This window comes from Nematostella vectensis, chromosome 6 (assembly GCF_932526225.1).
Source record: "Nematostella vectensis chromosome 6, jaNemVect1.1, whole genome shotgun sequence".
In the NCBI taxonomy this organism is placed as follows: domain Eukaryota; kingdom Metazoa; phylum Cnidaria; class Anthozoa; order Actiniaria; family Edwardsiidae; genus Nematostella; species Nematostella vectensis.
Window position 1 is genome coordinate 3,313,100 of NC_064039.1, and position 25,265 is coordinate 3,338,364.

The window sequence follows — 25,265 nt, forward strand, 5'->3', positions numbered from 1 at the left end:
TTCGTGAAGATTGTGTTCGCTCATGATCATTCAATTAACTCCATTTTGTATTTCCACAGAAATACAGAACCTCCAAAGAAGACATTCTCTGAGTTTTGACCAACAATTTTGTAAAATAAAGAACTTCTCTTGAATGTGTATACGTTAAGCTGGTTATGCAGTTAAATTCCTAGAGTGATTTGTCGTTTTTCTTCGTATGAAGAGACGATTTGCTGCGTTTATTACCCCCAAATAAACTTTCAGGAAACTTGAAGTTGTCGCGCGCGTTGCAAAATCATTATGGCCGAAATAGTTTGAGGGAGTTTGAAGCCAATTTTCCGTAAAGTAAATGATTCTAGATAGAATGACAAATAAAATGCCGTTTTAGTGTGAAGATCTATAACCTCCAGAGTAAAAATACAGTTTTCGATGGTCATTTTACCATCAACTCACTATTTCGAGCTTTGGAGGTGAGCTTTCCAGTATCGTAGGACACCGAAAAAAAATGCTTGTTATTTGTCATACATTGGCAAAGTTAACTTTTACCATTGTTACCATTTTCTTTTACTTGTCCGTGTTGGCTCATAACCTGAAAGTGAAAATTCAGGATCGCTCGGCCTCATCTCAAATATTTTGTCATGCATTTAATCTTAAGAAAAAAAATGTGGTTAACGTTTTCTGACAAATCACATTAAAATAGACTAAAATATAGTATTAATAAAAAAAATAAATGTTGCAGCCAGATCAGGATATAAAACGTAAAAAATAAATTGTTGATACCTTCACAACTTGGCCAAGGCACATAGTATACGTTGTCTGTTCCCTTACCAGCTAACCTGCTCTGCGGCCGATCACCAAAGAGTGAGAAAGCTGTTGATTACCATGTTTAGTTAGACCTGTCAAAATGTCTAATTAATAATGTCTAAAGTCCACTTAGCAATTGGTATGTTGAAGGACAAGTAATACGATGTTGATAAGACATGTAATATCTCATGCGCATGCTGCAAATTTTCAGTTCACCTTTATAATCTAGTGAGCACTCATAGCTTTCTACAAGGCCTCCAAAATCTTTGTCAGGCATTTTCCTGAAATCGAAGATCTATCCACAGAAATGGGATCTATCCACAGAGGGGGGCTACGTGTCTTTCCCCCTCATCTCGTACTCAACCGATAGCACAACCAGCATTTCTCTCCCTAGTCTTCCTGCAACAGATGGCTTTTAACTGGCGCAACAGCCCCAACTGAAACTTGCCAAGCAGTAAAATTTAAAGCTACGGTTGGACTCGAACTAACTCTAGTTCAGTTTTGATCAGCTCCAACTGTAGCTTTAAATTCTCCTGTTTAGCATAGGATTCCGTGCTGCCAGTCCAGCTCCTGAGTTGTACCCTTGATCATTGTTACAAACAATCAATCACCAAATTCTGATAGAGGTGTTAGGCTTATCTTTATCATTTAATTACCCATCTAGGCTAGTTATTTATTAAAACTAAAACTCTTGACACATTTTATGTTCCAATTGTCTGCATGATACTCAAAATTAATGTAAAATAAATATTCTTAGTTTAGTAATGCCATTTTCGAAAATATTATAAAATATTGTTTTATCTTAGAGGTAAGTTCAAAAAGGCAAACAAATTAGGATTTCACAAGAACATCGGCAAAGCAGTCTTAGCAGATCCGGTGAATCGGAGATTCCAACCAGGACTTGATATCCACCAACGAGGGGTCATTTGGTGCAATCAGAGACAAGCAAGATCTTGATAACCACCAAAAGGAGGTCAGCTGGTGCATCAGAGATTCCAATCAGGCACAAGCTAGATCTTGTAAACCACCAACAAGATGTCATTGGTGCATCAGAGATTCCAATCACTAGATCTTGTTAACAACCGACTAGAGGTCAGGTGGTGCATCGGAGATTCCAATCAGACACAAACTAGATCTTGATAACCACCAAAAAGAGGTCAGGTGGTGCATCGGAGATTCCAATCAGACACAAATTAGATCTTGATAACCACCAAAAAGAGGTCAGATGGTGCATCGGAGATTCCAATTAGATAAGCTGGTACTGTAAACTATAAGATAAGGGGTTTTAATTCTTTCATTGTGATCTGCATTTTCCACAACACCACCCTTCATTTACACAACACCTCATCTGTAACATGTATCTGTAGCATTTCCGGACTTTGCCTTCCCCAGAATAACTGAATAAAGCAAAAAAAAAAAATTGCTTTATTATATTATCTTACTTATCTTTAATATAATCTAATAAGGCAAATACTTGTGTTACGTATAATCACATTAAGACTACAAGATGCCACATAAATTTCACCATAGAAAGTTGCATATTTTATCGAACCAAATGGTAGGATTCGTCGAAAGCCAACAAGCACGTAAACGACATCCACGTTCGGAAATTATGCAGCTTTGGAGCATCATTGTACGTCGACTACTGTTTAAACAACGCCTTATAGAAAATTCAAAGTCACTGATTGATGTAACAGTCTACTTAGAATGCAGAGATGGGAATTTTTTTCCTCAACAAAGAAATCTATCCATTTTCATAATATTCTAATAGAGGTTCGATTTACTATTTTCAGTCATTGCACCCATTTTTCTCCTGGCCCCAACTCTGTTTCAGCCACCGATGATGGAACAGCAGTGGACGGCCATCTTCTTTTTCATAGACAAGGGAGGCCCTACAACGTGGGGGTGGTTCCATTGGACCCCATAACAAGCATTCCAGTCAACACAAACTTAATGTTGAGGCTTCTGCTCTCTTCAGATGCAAATGACATCAAAAATTGAGCAACCCGGATAATAGTTTCAACAGACAAGGAGTAGAACGATGTTTGAGAAGAGCAAGAGTGCATAACCAATACCAAGCGCCAGGAATGAATTGTAGGATTGGCAACCCAATGAGGATCTCATAGCTCTTCTCGGAAAGTTCAAGGACATGGAATTGACAAGGACTAGAATATCACTGAATATAAATAACCAGTCACAGATTACACTCTCTGGACAGAGGAGTATAAAAAGCAGTGGTAGGCATAATAATCGTTTTTCTTTTTCTTGTAGCAGCGTCCCAAATGAAAATATAACTTTTGAAAGATTTATTACCACGACATTGGTTTAATAAAAAAATCAACTGTGTGTTAACAGACTGAGCTATTGAATGGAGATCTGTTTCCCTATTTTAAAATTGCCAACACAGACCACCTTTTAATATAAAGAATGCCAAATAAAATGGTCACTTCGTCTCACATGTTTGGGGTACTTTATCAATTAAGCGTTGGAAATTAATTTCAACGGGATTTTAATCCATTAGATCAATTGATAAGAGCGGCCAGTGACCGGCACTGAAAAACAACCGCTGCTATACAAACCATTTTCAATCGTCCCTATTTTTGTCTAAGATTGACCATCTTATTGGCGAACTTTAATCTTGAATAGAACATTTATCGGCCTCAAGGTATAATTATAAAATATTCAGACACTGTTTGTGAAAATCGACAAAATTAATGATTTACATTGCTGAACTCTATCCTTGTGTTTTAATTATTGAAAATCATTTGATTTACAATCTTATCAACTTTTGTAGTTTCTTTTACATTCAAATCTTTATACAAAATATTTGACCTCATCAGGTTTAACGGTGTATCTTATGACGAAATTTTAGTTGAACAGAAAACTAACAGTCAAGTAAACGAACCACAGGCTAATATTATATGATACTATAAAGGGGTTTTAGGAAATTATTTCAAAATGTTAATACCAATTAAATTAACACTATCATGAAAATATAAACAAGGGGCCGCAAACATCCAAACGTGGAAAGGTACCACATCTTGCTAACACCTCCATCCACAATCATAACGAGGAAAGTTGTCAATATGATTAACATAACCTTTCGTCACAGCCACAGGAAATGGCCATATTTATACGCCTCCTCTTCAAATAACCGTTTCAGACGAGAAGTAAAAACAATTTCAAGGCATGCCTCCTCAGGTCAGACTAAATATGGACCTTTAACAGGAGCAGAATGCAAAAGCGATTAGGAGGAGAAGTCAAACGCATGGATGGAATCTTAAAATTTTTCGAGGATGTACGTGGCTGCCTGACATCGCCAAGTCCCGAAACTGAGAAGGCCTTGAAGATTCTGGGACAAGAATGTAATGATATCAGCACCTTTCGTGGTACAGCGATGAAGGACATAAGGGCAACCAGGACCTGAATGGATTCCTTGGATTCAAACATGGGGAAAATTGCACTGGATTAAATGGTACAACCACAGTTACATTGGAAGGCTTGCTTGTGTACAGGAACTGGGTATTGAAACCACCGAAGTTGCAGGAACTACTCAGCCAAGTGAAAAGTTGAACTTAAAAACCTTTCTTCTTCGAGAAACTCAAGATAGCTGAAAAGTCAAAGATCTTACTACACTTCACTGTTTGGTGCAAATTAAAATGGAGAAAATTTAGACCTTTGAGTAACTAATATTGTCCATTGTCTTCCATTCTGGTCGGAGAGCACATGTTGTTGAAAGGAAGTTAGGCTTAATACAAATATTTAGCGTACGCTACACACTAGTTTCAAACAAGACTCGAAATAATAAGCTATAGAAAAAGGTTAAATTTCACGTCTGGGAGAATATAACTCAGTATAATGAAAGGGTTATAGTTCAATTTTACGTGATTCTATTAGCACATAAAATAGATTGGTATGGAAAATTGCTCTGTAAAAGAACTTGGTTATCATGCCATTAGATGCTAATCCTAGTAAATTCATTCGCCTAAACAATTAATTGCACCATAGTCATCATACTTGAAACAAAATGTTGCATTTTTTTTAAGATTTGATTTTAGGGTTAAAAGGTTTATTTTGAATAAAAAAATATTGGATAATTTTAAAATGCGGAAATTGCCTAAATAAATATCTGTGAAAATCTTTTACCCGATTCCTCACAAACTTATCATGGAAGACAGTTGAAGCAAAGAACAGTGTGACCTTTCCAAATTCTTGCATGGACGATTTAAAAACAGTAGTAGTAAACAGGAATGCCTTCAACATTTAATAAATATCAATAAATAAAAATATATAAACAATATAACGCTTCAGCAGGCTTGAAATAGATCTGCAGCAAACATGCTGAGTTAAACAGAGTTATAATTCAAATATATGATCATATATGTCAACTACCATTGCATCAATAAGAGCATCAGATGACGCCTTCAACATTATGTCATATCACAAGACTCAGAGAGCCTAACAAAAACTTGCAATTCCGTGAAAAATTCTAGAAAACGTCGAATGACAAAAAAAAAAGAAAAAAGAACTTCAAAGAGAGTCTTAAAGCGAAAAGAAGAACTACTTAAATGATGTGGGAGGAGGAGAGCTTTGAGAGCAGTGATACATTCAAATGCATACCAACAACACTAAAACTTATATAAATTAATAACTATCTATCTACAGGTAACCAAACGGGATAACAACGATGCATTTACCAAATCGAACGCTTTTCAGAGTAAAACAAGAGGTCGCTCATTAGGCATAAAGTCAGAAAATCATTTAACTTTCCCTTTGTTTTTGCATCCAGGGAGATGCTTCACAAACATGGCTAGAACATTGCATTTGTCCATGTATTTTGATCCGTAATTATCGTAGTTGCCACATATTTACAGCTTTATCACGTGATGATCAGGGGTATTTGGTAGGAGATCGCCAAGTATTAATGAAATATCTCTGGGAATCGGGTCTTCAACCACTAACGTCTGGGGTATCAAAGTGCCTTGCAACGAAATTTTGAATACGTTCACGCGTCTCCCGTTTGTTTCTCTGGATTTCTTCAATAGTGTTGCTCCTCATATATTCGTCAGCAAGTTCCCGCCCATATGTTCGTAAGTGCTCCTGAAGAGGAATTCAGTTAAAATGCTTACAAATAATAGTTAAGTAAATACAGTCGAACCCCTGTTAAGTAGTAGCCCTCGTGACTCAAGTGGCTCATGCTTAAGATACACTTTGTAATATTTTGTAACAATAAAAAATAGTTGTAGGAAAATTCAGAAAAGTGGCACATTAGGGCGTATGACAGCAAAGGAAGATTAAAATCAAGGAGACAATATGCGCTTTAAAAGGTTACTAAAAATAGGGGTCAGGCTCTGCAGTAAATATGAAAGAAAATATTGGACTTCACTGACCCTTAAATATGACTAATCACTTAATAGAGGTTCTACTGTATACCATCCAGAGAAATTAACTATTTTGACATATCATTCATGATTATTTTTAGTGACGTTAAACAGTAACATGCTAACACTTTGAATACTTTAAATATCAATAAATTTAAAGGTTTGATTTATTTTATTGTAAGATGTTACTTGATGTGTCTTATATTCCATTTACTGCCAAAGCATGTTTTAATGGTCAATGGAAATGATACAAAATTTGAAAGTTCTACACGTCAGTCTCTTAACACTTTACTTAAAATATTATATAAGTTGTGAAAAAAAACATGAATGCCAGCAGCAGTTGCTTGAGAAAAGAAGAAAAAGCCGTTTCTCTCAGGATCTGAAGGTTGTGCTACAACTGATGCAATAAATTCCATTGAGATCATGAAATTTTTTAGGCAATTTTTAAATAGGCATAGAGTATTGTCAGATTCGAGTAAGTGTGATTCGAGTAACTGTAAAACTTTTTTGCAGTTTATGTTTTAATTGTAAAAGGCGAGTATCCTTTGCGGTTGGGGAACAGTTCGTTTAGAACATTCAAATATCCAGGCGTTTTTAAACAGAACTTCGTCTTCAGATTAACTGATATAAATATTGTAAGACATAATTTAACAGTTACATAAGTTTTGCCTATTTATTTTTACATGTAAAATACAAAAATCTTTTGTTGTGGGATATCATCACGTTTAAAAGATAATATCAAAACATACACATTAGCTTTACATTATTATCGTTTTTTTAGCAACCACAAGAGCTCCGAGATTCGAGATTTTCGAGATAAGACCTCCGAGATTCAAGATTTATTCATTGTGGCCTCAAGCGATCTGGATTCAGTATATTTCATTGATAGCTTTAGGTTTTTCTATAGTTGTTGAACATAAGTGTTTACACATTTTTGTGAAGTATATCGTTTTTATAACCTCACGTATGTTTAAGGCAGTATACTTTCTTTGAAAATTTTAGTTTAAATTTATATAAAAATTGTATATAAAGACTATTTCAAAATTATATTGTATATTAAGACTATTTCAAAATTATATTAGCCTAGCTATCCTTTTATCAATAATTTAAAAAATAATATAAATAAATATATATCATATTATAAATAGGATTCAAAGGCGGACAAAAAGTTTTACCCAATTTTGGTTTGATTTTGATTTTTGGCATGCTTCATAATAAATATAGAAGATAATAAATATAATTTACTTGTCCCTTGCTTAGACGTGTTAACCAAAGGTCGATTTGGGGGCTACAATAAGATGTTAAGAATTGATACTCAACATACCCGACTAGATATCCTTTTATCACGGAGATAGCGTGTTAGCAGACCAGAGATGGTGTTCCTCACTTTTTTCTTTACCTCTTCCACCTCTGCCTGCAGTACTTCAGGAGCTTTTGACACAGCCTGGGGTTCATTACTGACACCTACGTGGATCACCATACCTTGCTCGCGATTAGAGGCCACCACATCTCTATGAGTGGGTGTCTCGGCAGCATTGGAAAACAATGAAGTCTCAATGTTACGGCTGGAGAGTGGATTGGCAAGAAACCAACGTCTCAGGCTTCGTGGGTTCACAATCACCTCCTAATATTAACGGTAAGAAATAATATTTTATCATTTGTAGTGATAAATCGTGTCAGGTGACAGTAACAACAATTGAAATCGAGAGCTGAAGCAATGACAACAGTGGGTGGATGATGAAAGCAGAGAAGAAAAAATGAATCAAGAACTAAAAGCCAGTTTAGCTTTGTCTGGTCCTAACCACTCTCCACCAAAGCTAAACACGAGAACACCAAGCTGTTCCTATATAGTCTTAATATAGATTAACATACCCCTGGTTTGTCAGATATGCCGCAGCTCAAAGGAGGGTTGAACTCACTACTCAACACTTCGATAACGTTTTCCTGCTTCATTCCCTTCTGTTGGTGTACATCTATTATGGTAATCCGCAGTGCTTGAAAGTGCTTGTCACTATAAGGCATTTCAGATTCCTGCCGCTGCTTCTTCACATATGAACTAAGCAGTTGCATGTGACGTTCTAAGTAAATCTGAGCCTCAAATTTGTGGAAATCTGACCAAATGGTTGCTTTCCACAGGGCTGCGCCCTCTGGGAAAGGAGGGTATAGCCCTTGAGAGCATCCAACAGCAAACAGTTCCATGGCTGCTGTAATGCGATCAGCCCCAGCTAGCTTTGTAATCAATGCCCTTAGAACATCTCCATCACGCATAAGGTTATCTGTCTCCATTTGCTTGGAAATAGTAAGAGCTTTTTCTAATTCTCCAAGTTTCAAGTAGCAACGAATAAGGTTATTGTTAATCTTTTTAAGATGGATGAGTCCAAACAAATTTTTGTCACCAATATTGCTAAGCAGTTCTTCAACCTCATCAGTTCTTTCACGGTGAAGGTAGTAAGCAGCAAGTTTCTCAAACAGTGATTGCCTAATATTTGCTTCTCTGATTGTCAAAGTGGTTCCAATTGCTGGAAGAGCATAATTGCAGCCTCGTAACACTTCAAGAGCACTGTCATACTGGGGTCCTTGAATACTTAAGCATATCTCAACAGCAAGCATTGCCACAGATGAAGGCGATAGCGGAGGTAAATTAGGAATAAAATTTGCTGCAAGTAGGAATTAATCACACCTTAGTACGCATTGCCACAGATGGTTATAAGGTGGCAAATTAGGAATAAAATTTGCTTCAAGTAATTAATCACATCTCTTTGTACAAACTACTTCAGTGTCAGTGACTGGTCCAATGCTAACAAATGAAGATCACTATGTCTCTATTCACCTCTGAATAAACAAATATATTTATAATCAAGTCAGTAAATCTCTATAAAGTATTGCTCAAAAACACAATCACAAAGACTTTGCATTCTCATCATCTCTGGGAGTCAGGGATTTGATCATTCCCTTTAGTTTTGTTTAGAAATAAAGTATTAATATACAGTATATAGCATTTATGAAGCACTTATACGGTAAAAACCATGTTCTAAGCGCTTCACATTTAAAAATCCTAATATGTATGTTTTCAGAATGTCCCATCTTGGAACTGAGGAACACAAGCTATAGTAACCTCAGATATGTCCAACAAGTCAAATTTGGCGCTAAGAAAGAGAAGATATTATCCATATCCATATGCCAACAAACTAACACACCGAGCCACCTGAGCTGCAAAACCTGCATTTGCAGTTGGCACAACTGAACAAGCTAGAGGGTCAAAGCAACAAGCCGAGGGAGGGTAAGCACTTTCAGCCTTACCTGAGTATTGTGAATAGTTGATCGAGTATTGATGAAGAGTGTGGAGGATATTGTAGCCGTCCTGAAATTCTTGCAGACCGAAGCATTCTTGCATCAGAGCAACACCGAGCTGTCCTATCAAAGTCTGCTCATTTGTGTCAAAAACCTCCCCAGCGCTTGCATCACTTTCATTGTCCTCATTTACAACCTGGTCAAGAACACTGACAAATACTGGGAAGGCATCACCAACATCCTTGGCACCTGTCATGAGGAAAGCTCTATAGAAGAGAAATAACATTTCTCTCTCAATGGGGACTTTCTTGGCTTTCATCTCTGAATAGATATCTGCCAGGTCCTCCCATTCTGCTTCCTCTGCCACTTTCTAAAATAAAAATGCAAATAGAATAAGGTTTGGTTTGTCAAAATTCAGGGCTACTATGTTTGCTTTTGGAAGTCAAGATCAATCAGAGGGAACAAACACAATCAAATTGTTTGAATCATAATTCATAATCAGTGACGATTAAGATCTCATCACCTACACAAAATGCACCTATGTAGTGGTAAAATAATAATTGGTCTGGCTCATACCTCTATTCTAGCCTTGTAGAACTGCACATTTGTAGAGGTGGGGAACTTGAACCTTCCCTGATCAGAGTTGGTGGGGAATACTGGGGCTGAGTGAGTTCCTCTGCTAGCTAATGCAGGACCTGTAGATCTTGCTACATCAACACTGTGTCTGGTCGCCCATGGTTGTAGGCTTTCTGGGCGTGGCCCAATATCTGTTCCAAGAGATGATGTAGCAAATAGGCTTGACTGTTGTGGTATAAGTGTGAATGGTGATGTGGGACTGCTTTCTGAAGAGCTTGCTGGATTGTTAAGTGGTCCCAGTCGATCCCCAATTCTCGAGAACCCAAATCCGGATTGATTATTTTTCATGAGGACAAATGGACCAGCTTTGGGTGGCTGTGGGGGTGGTTCTAGCTGTTTTGATGCAATGGGTTGAGGCAGACTTGTAGCACCAACACCAAATGCAGGTGTGAATGCTTCAGCAGAAACTACAGGCCTGGGTAAATGAGCAGTAAATGATGGTACAAATGGCGAGGGCCCAAACAGATGTGATGTTGTGGTATGAGTCACTGCCCCTCCTAGGTGAGGTAGGTGCTGGGGTGGTGCAGCAAAAGCTGGCGGTGGTGGTTGAGACATATCAACACTTGGTGGGGGCTGATGCCTGCTGCTAAGTGGAGAGTGTTTAGGAGCGTTTGAAGGTTCTCCGGAGCTGTCTGCTCTCACCAGTGCAGGGTGAGTGTTGAGTGAGTTTGTTACCTCATATGAGGAACATGTCACTGTTGAAAACATTAAAAAATGTGACTTTAGCCATAAGGTAAAATTACTCATGTTACATGTGTGAATAAAATAATATCAAGGTTTGTGGAAATGTTTTCAAAATATTTTGCACTAAGTTATTTAAAAGAATCAAGAGTGTACAATTAAATGAATGATACTTTGGAAAAAGCAGATGTCCAAGGGAGACAAATAGATTGATGTGCCGTTCTCCAAGCCTCCTTCTCAAAAGTGTTTGTGTGAGAATATATGGTGAAAATCACCTGTCTCAGTGAAAATTGGTGGCATGGGATGGCTGGCTTCCTGAGCATGAAGATAGAGACATCTGTCCCCTTTCAAGCAGTTTCCCTTGGCAAAGAATCGACAAGGTATAGTTGGCTGATGAATGTACCTTGATAAAAAAGATTTGTAAGATTTTTATGTATCTTGCTTTCTCATTTCAATGTATCACAATGTTGAAATACCAACAAGGTCTCAAATACCTCTGGTCATCGAAAGGTGGTCTATTGCAGTTGTCAGTAGAAGATTCATCTTCTGGTGGCCTTGGGTAGAGTTGGCGCATCGTCTTGTACACTTCTAAAGAAGCTGATGTGTTTTCACTCCATTCTTCAAGGCAGCTCAGCATTTTGCGCAGTACAGCATAGGGAGGATTAAGATTCCCCTTAAAAAACTAAATGGAGCAATAAAAATAAATGAGGGGCAATTTCTATTCATTTAATATGTTCAGGAGCATATTTATGAAAAAATTACCCCTTAGCTAGCAAAAGATGCACTGCCACGTACTAATGTAATAGTGGCACTATTATTTTAAGAAACTAAAAGATTATTAGCATATGATAGAAAATGCACATTTTTTAAACTTATATATGTCAATGAAATCCACTCAATCTATTTTCTATAAGGCAATACATTAAACTCACAATGCTTATGAGATAAAATTTTTTAACAATACTGACCTTTTTAAAGAATGAAAACATCCTCTCGTAAAGCTTTTCCATCTCATATTTGGTGGCTATTTTCATCAGTGTAATCGCATTGACCTGAACATAATAGTGTGTAAAGTTTTTCAATCAAACATGTAACACAAAAGCTTCATTTTCATGTTTGATGAACAGGTTTGTATGCTAAACATGGATTCATTTTACAGCCTAAATTTTCTCTAAGGTGATGAAAGGAATTTAAACTCCTGCTGTTACAACCAGTCTATTACAAACTTGAGTTTTATACTACTAGAAAAAAGCATTAGCCCATCATCTGGATTAGTTTGACTGGATGGAGACTTGCTTAAGAGCGTACCTGAAACCCTTTTTCAACCATAAACTCAGCAACATTGCAAATGCCATCGAGATCTTCTTCTTTCTGAAGAGCAGAGAATATTGCAGCCACACCTTCAAAATATGCTCTAGGGTTGGAGTCCACTTCAGGGTTTTCTCTGATGACATGGAACACCTCAAGAGCTTCTTTGATTAGGTTTGCTTTTCCCAGGAAACATAGAAGAACATTAAATACCTGGAAAAGTATGTGTTATATGAGAAAAGGCAGTATGTGTTATAGGAGAAACCTCAATAAAAATATGAATGACATGGCCTATATCAGTTTGAAGAGTTTTCAATCCACACAAAATTTCTTTAGTGTTTGCTTTATAATGACATGGCTTTTATGAGTTTGAAGACTTTTAAATCCACACTAAATTTCTTTAGTGTTTGCTTTATGGCAAATGTGATCAGTTGTCATACATTTGTAGTTCCCTTGTACCCTGCGCACCATAATAATTAACAGGGGTCTCACCTTTGGCAGAAGTGGGATGGAGAATGTGTTCATGAATAAATACAGCCTCCGGGCATGATCCACAATCTTGTAATGTGGATTACAGCAACCATACAACAAACAGTTCCAAGTCTAGAGAGATATATATTTTGAAATTAATAAATAACTTCATATCAAATAAGGCAGAGTATTTAGCGAGTAATAGCAAACAAAATTTAAAATGCGATTTCTGAAATTTTGATATTTTTATCATTGAAATGTGTAACTTTTGTCTCAGCACTCATAAATAGTGCAAGCAAAATTCCCTTAAAAGACCAAAATCTTCATGCGCTCTTATGTAGTCAATAACCTGTTCGCAGTGCACATACATAGCCCTAGTAACCTAATGAACCACACTTGGTCACACAGTGGTGAAAAAACCTCTTTATCAACATTTGAGACTGTAAATCCCTTGTATATTTCCAGATAAACACAAGAAGCTGGATTTCACCAGCTATACCAAAGCAAAATCTACATTTTACAAATCTCTTAACCTCACCTCAGCATCTAAACCTGGATCGCAGGTCTCTGCATGTTTGCATACCATTGCAGTTGCTAGTTCTATGTAATCCTCCTTCGTGCCACAGCTCCATATCATTGCACTTAGGGTCTCTGATGGCAACATTAATGGAAGGGTTGAGCACTTTTTGACAACAGCAAAGACTTTCTCAGTCTGTTTGAGTGAGATGAATGTCCTGAAAAAAATATATGCATATTGAACCTACAGGTTTACTAAACGATCCCTTTTCAATGTCTGTTTTTGCACTCCCAGGGGCAACTGCGACAGTAATTGTTTAATTATCATCATGAAATGTGTTAATGCAGTATGGGCAGTGCTTAAATGTTAAAAAGCTCTGTATATCAGTACACTAAAAATAGAGACTAATATTGTGTAAGCAAATAAAGCATAATAAAACAAACACTTGCAACTGAAAGCCACTTTAGTTGAGAATAACCAAATGACTTACAAGATGAGCTTGGAAGCAGCATCTATGCTGAGGGGAACCTGCTTGTCAACCATTTCTTGAAACAGCTGCCATGCCCTTTGCATATGGGTGTTCCCACGGCAACTCAACAGGATTAATTCACTGCAAATACTTTATGAAAATACAAGAAGTGATAAGCAATACAGAGGTTTAAAGTAGCTATAAATTTCACATCAAATTTATTTGGGAAAATTAGCATCATTGTTTTCTTCAATTAAAATATATTTAAAAAATTATATCCTGAGACGGTTTTCAGACCTAAGATAGTAGAAAAATGTTCACTTGGCTGGTATAAAAATGGTCAGCTATAGCTCTGCACCATTGACGGGGGGTTGCCTCTGAGCAGAGTCGCTTAGCATAATCCCCCCCCCCAAAGACCCAACAAATAATAGTTATTAAATACAATTTAATAAGAAAAATTAAATAGTGCTGTTTTCATACCTTGTTCTAAACAGTTTTAGTTCCTTCACTTCTTTGAGCAGTTCAAAAGCTCTATAAGAAGATTAAAATGACACATTGAATTGGTTAGGGGCTATTACCCTCTCCCCAGACCCAAACACACCCTTTCCCCCTGTTAAGGAAGCTGCCCTTCCAAACCCCCTTTCAGAATCCTGGATCTTTCGGACCCCCTTAAGGTACCAACAGGAGAGAGCACACAAAGGGATCATTTCTTTGGTGATTTAAAAAATCTCTCTGATTTAAACACAGTATATCGACGAGTGGTAAGAAAAGAAGCAACTCACAAGTCAGGTTCTTCCAGAGAAGCTCTAATCAGGTCAATGAAGACATCATGAGTAGGAACAATACCATTTTCCTTCATCACTTTTAGAACCTCATAAGCCCTGCAAAGATTTCATATTTGCTTACAAACAGTTATATACAAAGTATGAAGGAAATATTAGTAATAAGAGTAAGTTTGACTATAAATCTATTAACCATAAAATTTTCTAAGTGCTTAACACTTGGTCATTAAAATATTCACTGCTTCAATCTTAATTAAAGTGAGTTTACATCATTATCAGATAACAGTTTTCCTACGTTGCCTGTCTGTACTCTTCAAAGACAATATTGTTGCAAATGTACCATTAATAGCAGACAAACCTGGTTATCTTTCCAGTGCAACAAAGTACATGGATAAAAGTTGTGTAGTCATGGCGAGTGTGCTTGCTCTGGACAGTTCCGATCAGCTCGAAGACCTGGCCTGCGACCTAAAAAGTTAATGACATGAAAATAACTCTCAAAATAAGAGCAGGTAATAGCTCAAAGACAGATCAAAGTCTGGTCAGCTTGGGAGTTTTCAGAGGCACAAACACCAGGCTCTCTCCTCTTCAAGTTGTGGTTGCCTTATCTTCATGTGAAGGAGTATGCCAAACAAATACTTTACTTCTATACACATATTTCAAACAATGTTGCACTTGAGAATCCATATGTTGTAACCCACAGCGAAAGCTATGTGTGAACGTTCATAAGAACATAAACAAGAATTCTACAGTTGTTGAAACCTGGATTTGTATTTTATTCATGCTTATTTGCTTATTTACCTGATACCCATTCAGTAATGCGGATTATGATACAGATTCTCTGAATGCAGCCTTATTAGAAACAGCTGCATACACAACGAGACCGACAAAAGACTTTGGGCATGTATAATTTGTGTTCACAAAGCCAACTTACTTTAGCAACTTCTTCAGGGTCACTAGGCAGCTCAGCACAGGAAACAAGTGTTTGCTGCAGAAGCTTTAGAAACACGTGATGTGGGGACGAGTCCACCTGACTCATGGTCTCCAGTATTGTCCAGACATTAGCTAATTAGCAAATTACATGTTAGCTTAACAATATCATGTATAACATAATAAAACACACAAAAAACAAGTTTCATCAACTAAACAATAACAGCTTCATAAAAGTAGTAGAGAAACAAAATTTAAAATCTCAACATTTCCACGTCAAAACAAAGAATTGAATCAGAGTGCTTCCCATTATTTTTGCCATTGTAAGAAATTGTGTCTTCTCTCTCTATCAAGAATTGCGCGTTTTCCAGGTTTTTCCGTCAGGTCCCCAATTTCTAGTTCCACTATGACCGCTGGACTCACAGACTAAGGATGCATAAATACAGTGTAAGCCTTGACTCGAGGCAAATTTTATGCGAATACCAGCGAGAATCCTCTCGAACTTGGAATAAAACAATGCAAAAACCTGTGAATACTTCATGATCCCGCTGGTATTTGCAATCGATTCAATTGAAACTTGAGGCTTGCACTGTATTTATGCGTCCTCTGTGCCTATGACCAGCAGGCACAACGGAACTCGAAACTGGACTATTGTCAATTTAGCTAAAATAGGCAATACCTAACTTACACAAGTTCTTGTTTTCTAGCTCTTCTGCTGCCTTTTTTGCCAGGGCATTGTAAGCAGCCTGTATTATGTTGGGGTCAAACATTCCTGCAAATAAAACAATTAACATCAGCCTTGTCTTATAACCACTGTGGTTGCATCAGACTTGGTGAGCTGCCCCCTAGTACAAGTCAAGTCTACCTTTTTTGGTAAACGCATGTGCAACCAGTATCTCCAGTAATGGCATACACATTTGCAAAATAGTCTAAGACACAATTCTTATACTATAAACAGGTTTTACTTTTAAAGGAACCAAAGCTTCCTCAATAACTTTATCAGTGGAACCCTTATACCGTATTTACTCATGTAAAATACACTGTTTTCACACCAAAATAGCCTTCAAAATCGGGGTGCTTATTATACATGAAACTTCTTACTTGGTATGTCAAAAATTTGCTTAACAAAAAACAAGCTATCTCTAGCTTGAGACGTTAAAAGAACGTTATTTTTAAAATAATATACTTTTTGTCATAGCATATTTTTTCACCCTGCTAAAGTTCGAAATTGACTCATGGTAATTACAAATTCCATTCACAAAGTGATTTATTTTCTCACCACCTGACACAGGCCAGGGCGAGTTCACTTCTTGCATAACTTATCAACATTCTCAAGTTGAAAATCAAGAATTAGAAGTGTAAATTCACCAGAAGAGCTTTAGAGTTGGTTTACAGGCTTCTAACAGCACGTTTTTCAATATGCCCAGAAAGTTCATCTAAATTTGCATGTTTTACAATCTCGCAAATGTTCGTCACTGCTGGATGACGAAACAAATGAATCGGAATTCACAGATCACTAAAACTTCGCTTAAAATGAATAGAAAAACACTGTAGTCGTAGGTTTATTAAATGTATACCATTTCCTTTTTTTTTTTTTGCAAATAAGAATTATGCATTGCTAGTTTTTTACTAAACTTTTTTTTGGGGAAATCACCCCAAAAATCAAGGTATTATACATAAGTGTGTATTTTACATACGTGAGTAAATACGGTAACTCAAATCACCCCATAATTCAAACTGAATTATAGTTTTTAAGAGATAAGTTTTTATAGCGTTTACTCATTTCTATAAGATTACTCAAACTGGCTTCAAGTTTCTTAGGAACCAATTCTATTAGTAATTTCTACTTAGATAACTTGAATTGCTTGCTTCCTTAAACTCCTGCTTAATGGAACTCCCCAGAGACTTAAACTGTTTTTTATTTGCTATCACATTTCATGTTAACTGGGTTCCACTGTTATTGGACAGGAGTGCAAATTGATTATTACCATAATCATTATCATCACCATTTATTCAAATTACCGTAATATTACCTATGGTGTTGTCATATGATAAACTACTGTGCTAGTTTGTTTAGAGGCAAAAAACCAACAAATCCATCACAAACCTGACTGCTGTTCTTCAGCATTCTGTGGAGGGGCCACTGCCTCGTCACAACTTGGGAGATCAGCACTGCAAAAGGCCAAAAAGATTGGAATAAATAAAAGGATTGTCTTAAACAATATATTTTTTTAACTGTTATCAACTCAAAGAATATCTTACCTTTCTGTTTCAAGAACTCCAGTCTCCTTATACTACGAAAGTGAATGAGAGGAGAAATTAACAAAACTATATGGGGTCACAAGCCATTATACGCACTACAATTCTGAGGCAAGCAGATGCTGTTTTGCAGACAATTTTAATCAAAAATCAAGGTAATCAAAATGAGAATGCTTTTGTATTCACAAAAATGTGCATATGGCAGAACCAAAGCAAAACAGAACTTATAGCATTTATCTTAATAATTTATTTCACTATTCTAGCAACCTTACCTTCTGCAGTTCTTCAGTTGTAGGGAAGTGTTTTAGTCTACAAAACTTAAATGAGCACAATCCCACTTGGAACTGACTCCAACAGTAGCCTTCAGGACAATCTGGGGTTTTAGATTTAGCCTCTAATTTCTTAACTTTACTGCATGTTTCTCTCTGCCTTGAACTCTGTCTCTTCAGGGTTGCAGGCTTGTCTACCTCCATTCCATCCCGAGGGCTTGAATGTCCGGATGAATTGCCCTCCCGAGGGCTAGAGTGACCTGAAAAGCTTACATCAGAGTTCCCATGCTGCTTAAGGTTCTTTGAATGATCTATGCCTAAAGACCGCTCAAGTCTGAGCCTGTCAAGTGAATGAGGGGGCAAGGGTTTGCTACTTCTTTCCATGAGATCAACAGGTCTAACATGAGCTGGGTCACAGTATGGTCCATTCCTCTCATGGTAGACTCTTGAGTTATGAACTCCTGATCGTGTAACCCTAGGTACCTCATGAGAATCCCTCTGGCCCATGGTACTGCCTGGAATAGCCAACATACTGGTTGGTGCTGGACCAAGAATACCTGGGTTACCATGCAGTCCTGCAGTTGGGTGTGAGGGGAACAGCAATGGACTTAGTCCTTCTTTAACAATGGGATTGTTTGTTATCTGCTCTTGTAGATAGGACAACAACTTGGTAGCTGATTTTTGGAGATTTTCTAACTTTACATTTGTGTTATATCCCTCCTTTTGGAAAAAGTCTGGCAAGTCATTTGACATGCTTCTTTCTTGGCTTTTGTGGTAGCTCCCTCGCCCTCTGGCACCCTTGAAGCCAACTCTTGCATTTCGTGGTTTCTTTGGGATTTTGAAGCGCTTCTCACCAGGTGACCGCTGATCTCTCAGCCATTCTGGCTCTCTTTTTACTTTGGAGCCCCTCTCAGTCCTGTTTCTTGATTCCTCTTTAACTTCCTCTTCTTTTGATTTGTCCACCTCAGATTTAATCTTGAGTGGTTCAGAGGGTTTAGACTGCCTCGCTTGAATTAACTCCCTAGCATCTGAAGGTTCCCTTGAGTGTCTTTTACTAGTTGAATGCCTCCCACTTAAAAAAATACATACCATAAGATATATATACCAATGATAATTCAGAACTGATTTTTAAATATTAAGAACCTCGTTCAGAATCTTTGTTACCAATCTCTTTCTTATTCAGGCTCCATTTATAGGTTTTTCTTGTAGCAAAACTGATATCAAATTTCACTATCCCTGCAAAATCTATTGACCCAGTTTTAAACATTGAGTAACAGACAAAATTGAGCCTACTTTAAATATTTGGTACTAGACTAAATTATGCCTACCCGAAATATTTTAGATAAAGTATAAATTGTATGACAAAATTACTTGATTCTGATTGGCTGAGGCAACAGAATTTTTCAGGTAATTCAGAGCAGGAAAAAGGCAATTCAGTACAGTAAATCGGTAATTAAATGCAGTATTACTGGACGCTGACTGGCTTACAAACAATTCAACAATTGCAAACACAAAAGAGCCAGATGTGAAACACACTTCCAAATGATATATTTCAACTGTTTTCTTCCAAACCACAACCATTTTTTAAACACAAATGTGTGTTTCTTTAAACTTTTATAGACACATAGGTATATTATAAAAAGGTAATCATACAATTTCTTACTCAATTTTAAAATAATATCCACTCTAAATTTTTTTCAAAAGCTCAAATTGCACTCAAAGAAGATGGCACAAATTGTGCCTACATTAAATGTATGTTAACAGACTAAATTGTGCCTACCTCAAACGCTTGGTGCCAGACTTTTCAGCATCATCTTCCATATCATCAAACATAGAATCATCATCAGGGTGGAGAGACAGAACTTCATCCAGGATATCCTCTTTGTGGGAACCACCCAGCGGCACATCACTAAAATCAACCTCAGATGTCCCAGACAATGAAGAACTTTCAATATTGTCCCCACCATCTTCAGATTCACTCATGAGTAGCGCCTCCTCATCAACTTCAAAGGAGATATTTTCCTCTCTCTTCAACTCTCTCTTTATAGACCCATCTAACACAGTGTTGTCAATGGATGGTTTGCTATTTTCTGTTTCCATAGCACTGTCAGAGCTTCCAGAGTTTACTCTCGGCCTGCTGGCCAAATAATAAAATAACATTACTTTAGAGGCTTGTTATGATGAGGACATTGAATAAATAACATCGTAATCTGATTTCTAGCACAGTACAGACTGAATGTATTTTAACATTTACCAACGTGGATTTGGCGTGGATTCTGTGTCCGATCCACACACTTTTACTGCGTGGAAAACTAGTGAGTGGGGTCCACTCACTGCGTGGAATTTTCCTTTGTTGTGCAGTTTATTGTGTGGATAGTAATTGAAGTGTACAGTGGTGTGACCAGAATGCATAATAACGAAACTCAACCCAACGCTTGATTACTCGGATAAGTAACAGCTCGCTAACAACAAAATCGAGATTTCGTAGATATTTACGGAAAACTAGCATCGACCGAAAGCTCTGAAAAGATCCGAAATAAGGTACTAAACAAATGCTACTTTTTCGTTAAACTTTAACATATAGAGATCGCCTTACTCGACGCCCATAAAAGCAGATATTATTAAAGAAGAGCGTAACCCTTGTTCAAACTAAAACAACAACATTTTGCCGAGAACCCAGTCAAGTGCTCGAATGATCAGAACATTGCCGAATCGCCAAACCTAGTGCAAGTAAATAAACGGCTGTAGATGATTTTTCGCTAACAATAAACTTACTTATTTGACTGAATTCTGATAACATATGTGACTTGAGATCAACGAGCAACATGCTTGGGCAAACAACATGGCGCTCCGTTGAGCGTTCGAAACGGCGCGAACGATGTTTGTAAATACTGCAGAAACCAGAAGAAATGTCACTTTTCGGTTTCAGTACTTAATATTTCCAACACATATCGACACAAGCTTTTCTTAAAATTAGATAAAATAAAGAATTAAATTTACGTGGACAAGGAAAATTCAAAATGTCGAACAAGAAGTTGCTGTACTTGCGATTTTTTGTCGCTTGTGATGGCGAGACTAGGACACAAAGACAATAGAGTCTGTCACACATTACAAGATTCTTCGAGCGGGCTCAGATTACTTTTTTGTTGTTTTCTAATAAACCTTTATTTCCAAAAGTAATAAAAAGAGATTCAAAAGCCATTTAGGCGCATGTTCGTAAAGTGTGTCCCGGGGTTTGGTTTTAGATTTATAAACTAACTAAAAAAACCCTTGATGTGAGAGAATGTGTGACATTCCTATTGTCTCCAATCGGCGACATTACAGATTGCAGAATATCAAAGTATAAAAATAAACATTGACAGCACAATGACAGGTACACATCAAATAGTGTCAAAAGTCTACTCCTGGCTCAAAATTGGCATGCGAACTACAATGAAGAGTTGAATTCTGCCACTTTGATGCCATATAACTCACTAATACAAAACGCTTTCACCGCCGTGTTTGAATTTACATACTAGTAAAACTGAAGTAAAATCATGCGAGAACCGACTTTACGAATAGGCAAGCTATTATTGAACAAACTAAACTAGAAACTATATCCTCCCATAGGTATACCTCTGTGGCAACAATTGTTTTTAGTTTTTGCACAACAAGGATGTCCACTTCACCAACGGCACTTTTGTTTTGAGTGCTTGTTAGCGATAACAAACAACCGAACAGGAAAGGTAAACAAGCATATCGGTCTAAAATACAGTGTTACGGATATATTTACTGCTTAATAAAGTTTTATTTTTCACGATAAAGTATTTTTTCGCTAACATATAAATTCCCCCATATATTCCTTAAGATCAAAAGCAACTTTGTCATATCGCAGACAGTGGAAAACCACAAACTGATTTTTATGTGTTTGTCTACTGAAATCTCACTTCATATTCGTGTCGCCTTGAGTCGCTATGTTTGTCTTCCCATCGTTTTAAAAATACATCCACCCCGCTATGTGATAGTCTCTCTGCCAATCTTTACAGGCAATGTGAATGTCAGCTGTCTTTATCAGAATTTGTTTGGTCTTTCGGGGATTTTAAAAAACTATAAAGTTCAGTTAAAGAATTTTTAATTTTGACGTCGCCATGTTTAATTCCCCTCGATCTAAATCGTCATCTTATTCGCTAGACGAATCAGTCTGCTAAAGCACCAGTCTCCATCGGCGATGTCTATAGAGACTAACGAAAACATTTGAACGGAATTTTATGTGTCTTCAAAGTATTTAATACCAGTCAATGAAACCGCATAAAATTTGATGTTCTCAACGTGAACTTCGAAAACACTTCGTCAGAGGAACGTATTACTGTGTATTGTTTTGAATTCATCATCATCTGGCAAAAAGGTACATTCAATCTTTTAATGAGCAAACTATTGCGTGGATTTTAGTGCATGGATCCCAAAGAGGTGCATGGAAAAACTGAGTGGACTCCACGCAAAATCCGTGTGAGGAATGTTAAAACACATTCAGCCTGTACTATATCTTCCCTATAAATGACACTTATTAGTAGACTGAATTATCTTTTATTGAGTATTTTTTTTCAGAATTCCACTATATTTTCAACAAACAATGAAAATGCAATAGAAAAATCAATATGTATAAATTTTTGGATTTCGAAGGTGCAAGGCTAGATAATTCTAAGCACCAATATATGAAAGCTTTTAATTCTGAAAGACTGAAGAAGGTTGTATATGCTTTTATATTCTTCCATGTCCCCCTCCTCCTCTCAACAGCCCCCTCCCAAATCCCGAGCAAATTTCTCCATAAAATAATATAATAGGGTGTTGGTACTGTGATGCAATTAACATACCTATGTGAGCTAACAATTGTCTTGCCTCTCCCTCTTCGTGCCATCTGTTTTGGACGAGATGGTAAGGCTTTGATGGGTATGGTGAGTGGAAAAAGTCTTACTTGACAGCCTGACCTTGTTACACTTGTACATGCAGAGTCACTTTCTGGAATGCAAGACCAAAGTTAATATAAACCATGTTTGATTAGTTAGTTCCAATTTTCTACACTGTGACATGATTGTGTTGTTTTATATGCCATGCCATTGCCTAGTGTCATGTTTTGTATAATTTTTCGGGATTGTTTGGTGTTGTGTTTGGGCCATGTGTATCTTGTGTTTTGCATCCCGTTTTCTGTCAAGTTGTGTTCTGTGTTTGTACCTAGTTGTGTTTCGAGGGTTGTGTACTGTTTTGTGTTGAACATTGTGCCAAGCAAGCTTAATAATGTGCTTTTGTTATTCAGTTTTCATTTTGTGCTGTGTTTGTAACAAGTGTTGCGTTCTCTGTGATATGTGCTGTTAAACAACACATAACAACAAACTACTGTAATGATTCGGACCTGGGCCTTTGGGGGGAAAGCTATTATTGGAGAAGAGGTGCTTTTTGGGGAGGGGGTATTTATTTTCCATTTTGGCAGAAATACCAGCTTCTGAATGGATTGAGAACAAAACTTTATTTGTGATAAAATGAAGCGACAGTAAAAATGTTGTGAGACTTAACCCATTGACTCCTGGCTATTTTTGAGCTGAATTTACAAAAAAACAGACTGAAAACAGATACCTCCCCCCCTATTCTGAGTTTTATACTTATAAAAAACCATCTGACTTTGGGGAGAGGAGTGTTGACTGGCCCTCCCCTCGTGAATTTTTCCCTGGATCTCCCAGAATGCTTTTCAATCCATAAAGGCATCTTTGTGGTTTTACAAGCCTTCAATGAGTGGACATTGTGTTTTGAGGCCATGGAAATGAACCTGGAGGATCAGAATAAAGGTATCTATTTGTGTCTTGAGCTGTGTTTGCTGATCTCTCTCCCTTGTGTTGTATTTTGAGCGTTTTATTGAGAGGGGTGATTCTGCTTTTCTTTCCTTGTTCGATTTGAAATTTGTCAAAGAACCTGTGCTATTATTTGGCTTGAGTAGTTGCCAACACCTTCGTTGGATGAATATCTTCAAGGCCATTTATCCCTTAGACTGATGCCTGAGTATCTTCATCTTGTTGTGTTTATTTTGCATTTATGAATTTTTTGGGTTGTGGATACTTCCCAAAGCCGGTATAGGCCGGTTTAGGGGTCAATGTGTTAATGCAGTACCTTTATGGAGTGTATTCCATTGTACTTATAGGGGAGGGGGCGCTTATTCCAAAATTCAAGGTTAAAGGGGTGACCTTATTGGGGAAGGGGAACTTATTTAAAGGAGGGCGCTTATTCGATCATTATTGATCATTATTGTTGCTTCTAAAACATTTTGTTCTGCATGGTTTAGTTGCTTTTGTAGATATCTTAGCTCGTGAGGCTTCCGCCGTTCTAAGGTATGTTTACTTTATCATAAGTACACACAGATGCAGTTCCATTTGAGAAATCGTTGTATTCAGACGAGTGACATATCCAAACAAACACAAAGACCACACGGTTTAACTCAGTAAACATTAGTAACACAAATTTTCCAAGCACATACGCGACATTTTATACGGAGAGTGCTACAAAGGTTAGCCTTTTGTGGATTAACAATGTAGATGTAGAATTTTTTTTTTTATTTATTTTAGTTAATTAATTAATTAATGTAATTATTTATACAATTAATTTATATCCACAGTGATGGTAACCCCTTTGTGGATTAACAATGTAGATGTAGAATTTTTTTTTTTTTTTTATTTTAGTTAATTAATTAATTAATGTAATTATTTATACAATTAATTTATATCCACAGTGATGGTAACCCCTTTGTGGATTAACAATGTAGATGTAGATGTAGGAATGGACCAGACCTCCTCTGATCAAACAAGCGAGACCACATTCGATCAAACTAGCGAAGTATTCCTGAGTAGTTTGCCTTTATCGCAGCCCTAGTTTAACAAAATTGAGAATATATAAAATATATTTTATTTGCATTACCTCCATTTTCTTTGCATGTTTCGGACGCTGTGTCGGATCGCTGTGCTTCTAAGACCTTCTGTTTTCTTTCGCGTATGATTTCATCTAAGGACTTTACTTTCACCTTTTCCAAATCTTCCCCTGGAGGAATTTATGATTGATTGAATGAGAATCAACGTGATACTAAACTAGAGGAACACTTATGCGACGCTTTTTAGGGAAAAAATGATCACCTTTGTCGGTATTGGGGTTTTTGGGGAACATAATCTTCCGAGGTTGTGCCACCTTTGCTTCTGCTTGCTCTGGATGATTTTCGTTATTATTTTCAACGGTTATGAAGAATTACTCACTTTGTATGCCGTTATACGCTCCTCTTCCCCTTCCACGGCCTCTATTTGTATTTTTGGTGCCTGTTTTGTCACAATTTTGGTTGAAAAAACGCATTATTTTGTCATATTTTTCGGGCAAAACATGGCGACCTGGGGAGCGATCGAAGCAAGGCTCGAAACATGTGGTTGAGGTGCATGGCGGGAAAGAGCACGTGACAACGATCCAAAACCGAACGTAGATCGAATG

General features: G+C 37.1%; 1 protein-coding gene across 3 annotated transcripts; it reads right to left on the minus strand.

The window, feature by feature from the left end:
* Positions 1 to 541: 541 nt before the first annotated feature.
* LOC5514676 lies at positions 542 to 25,193 on the minus strand. 3 transcript variants are annotated; one of them, XM_048729167.1, is made up of 24 exons: positions 24,923 to 25,193; positions 24,711 to 24,830; positions 22,625 to 22,769; positions 19,555 to 19,911; positions 17,778 to 18,846; positions 17,509 to 17,540; positions 17,354 to 17,418; positions 15,935 to 16,018; positions 15,251 to 15,381; positions 14,678 to 14,784; positions 14,320 to 14,418; positions 14,018 to 14,068; positions 13,559 to 13,687; positions 13,090 to 13,285; positions 12,573 to 12,683; positions 12,081 to 12,293; positions 11,741 to 11,824; positions 11,267 to 11,454; positions 11,048 to 11,175; positions 10,032 to 10,786; positions 9,465 to 9,825; positions 8,037 to 8,821; positions 7,647 to 7,788; positions 542 to 5,883 (listed from the first exon to the last, which is right to left on the minus strand). In XM_048729167.1, exons 1-24 carry the CDS (start codon positions 24,951 to 24,953, stop codon positions 5,849 to 5,851), a joined length of 5,418 nt encoding a protein of 1,805 aa, XP_048585124.1. In that variant the 5' UTR covers positions 24,954 to 25,193; the 3' UTR covers positions 542 to 5,848. The 3 variants fall into 3 exon arrangements, with proteins under 3 accessions (XP_048585124.1, XP_032240136.2, XP_032240135.2); XM_032384245.2 differs by having other exon boundaries at positions 7,489 to 7,788; positions 19,555 to 19,908; positions 24,923 to 25,192; XM_032384244.2 differs by having other exon boundaries at positions 7,489 to 7,788; positions 24,923 to 25,192.
* Positions 25,194 to 25,265: the final 72 nt, after the last annotated feature.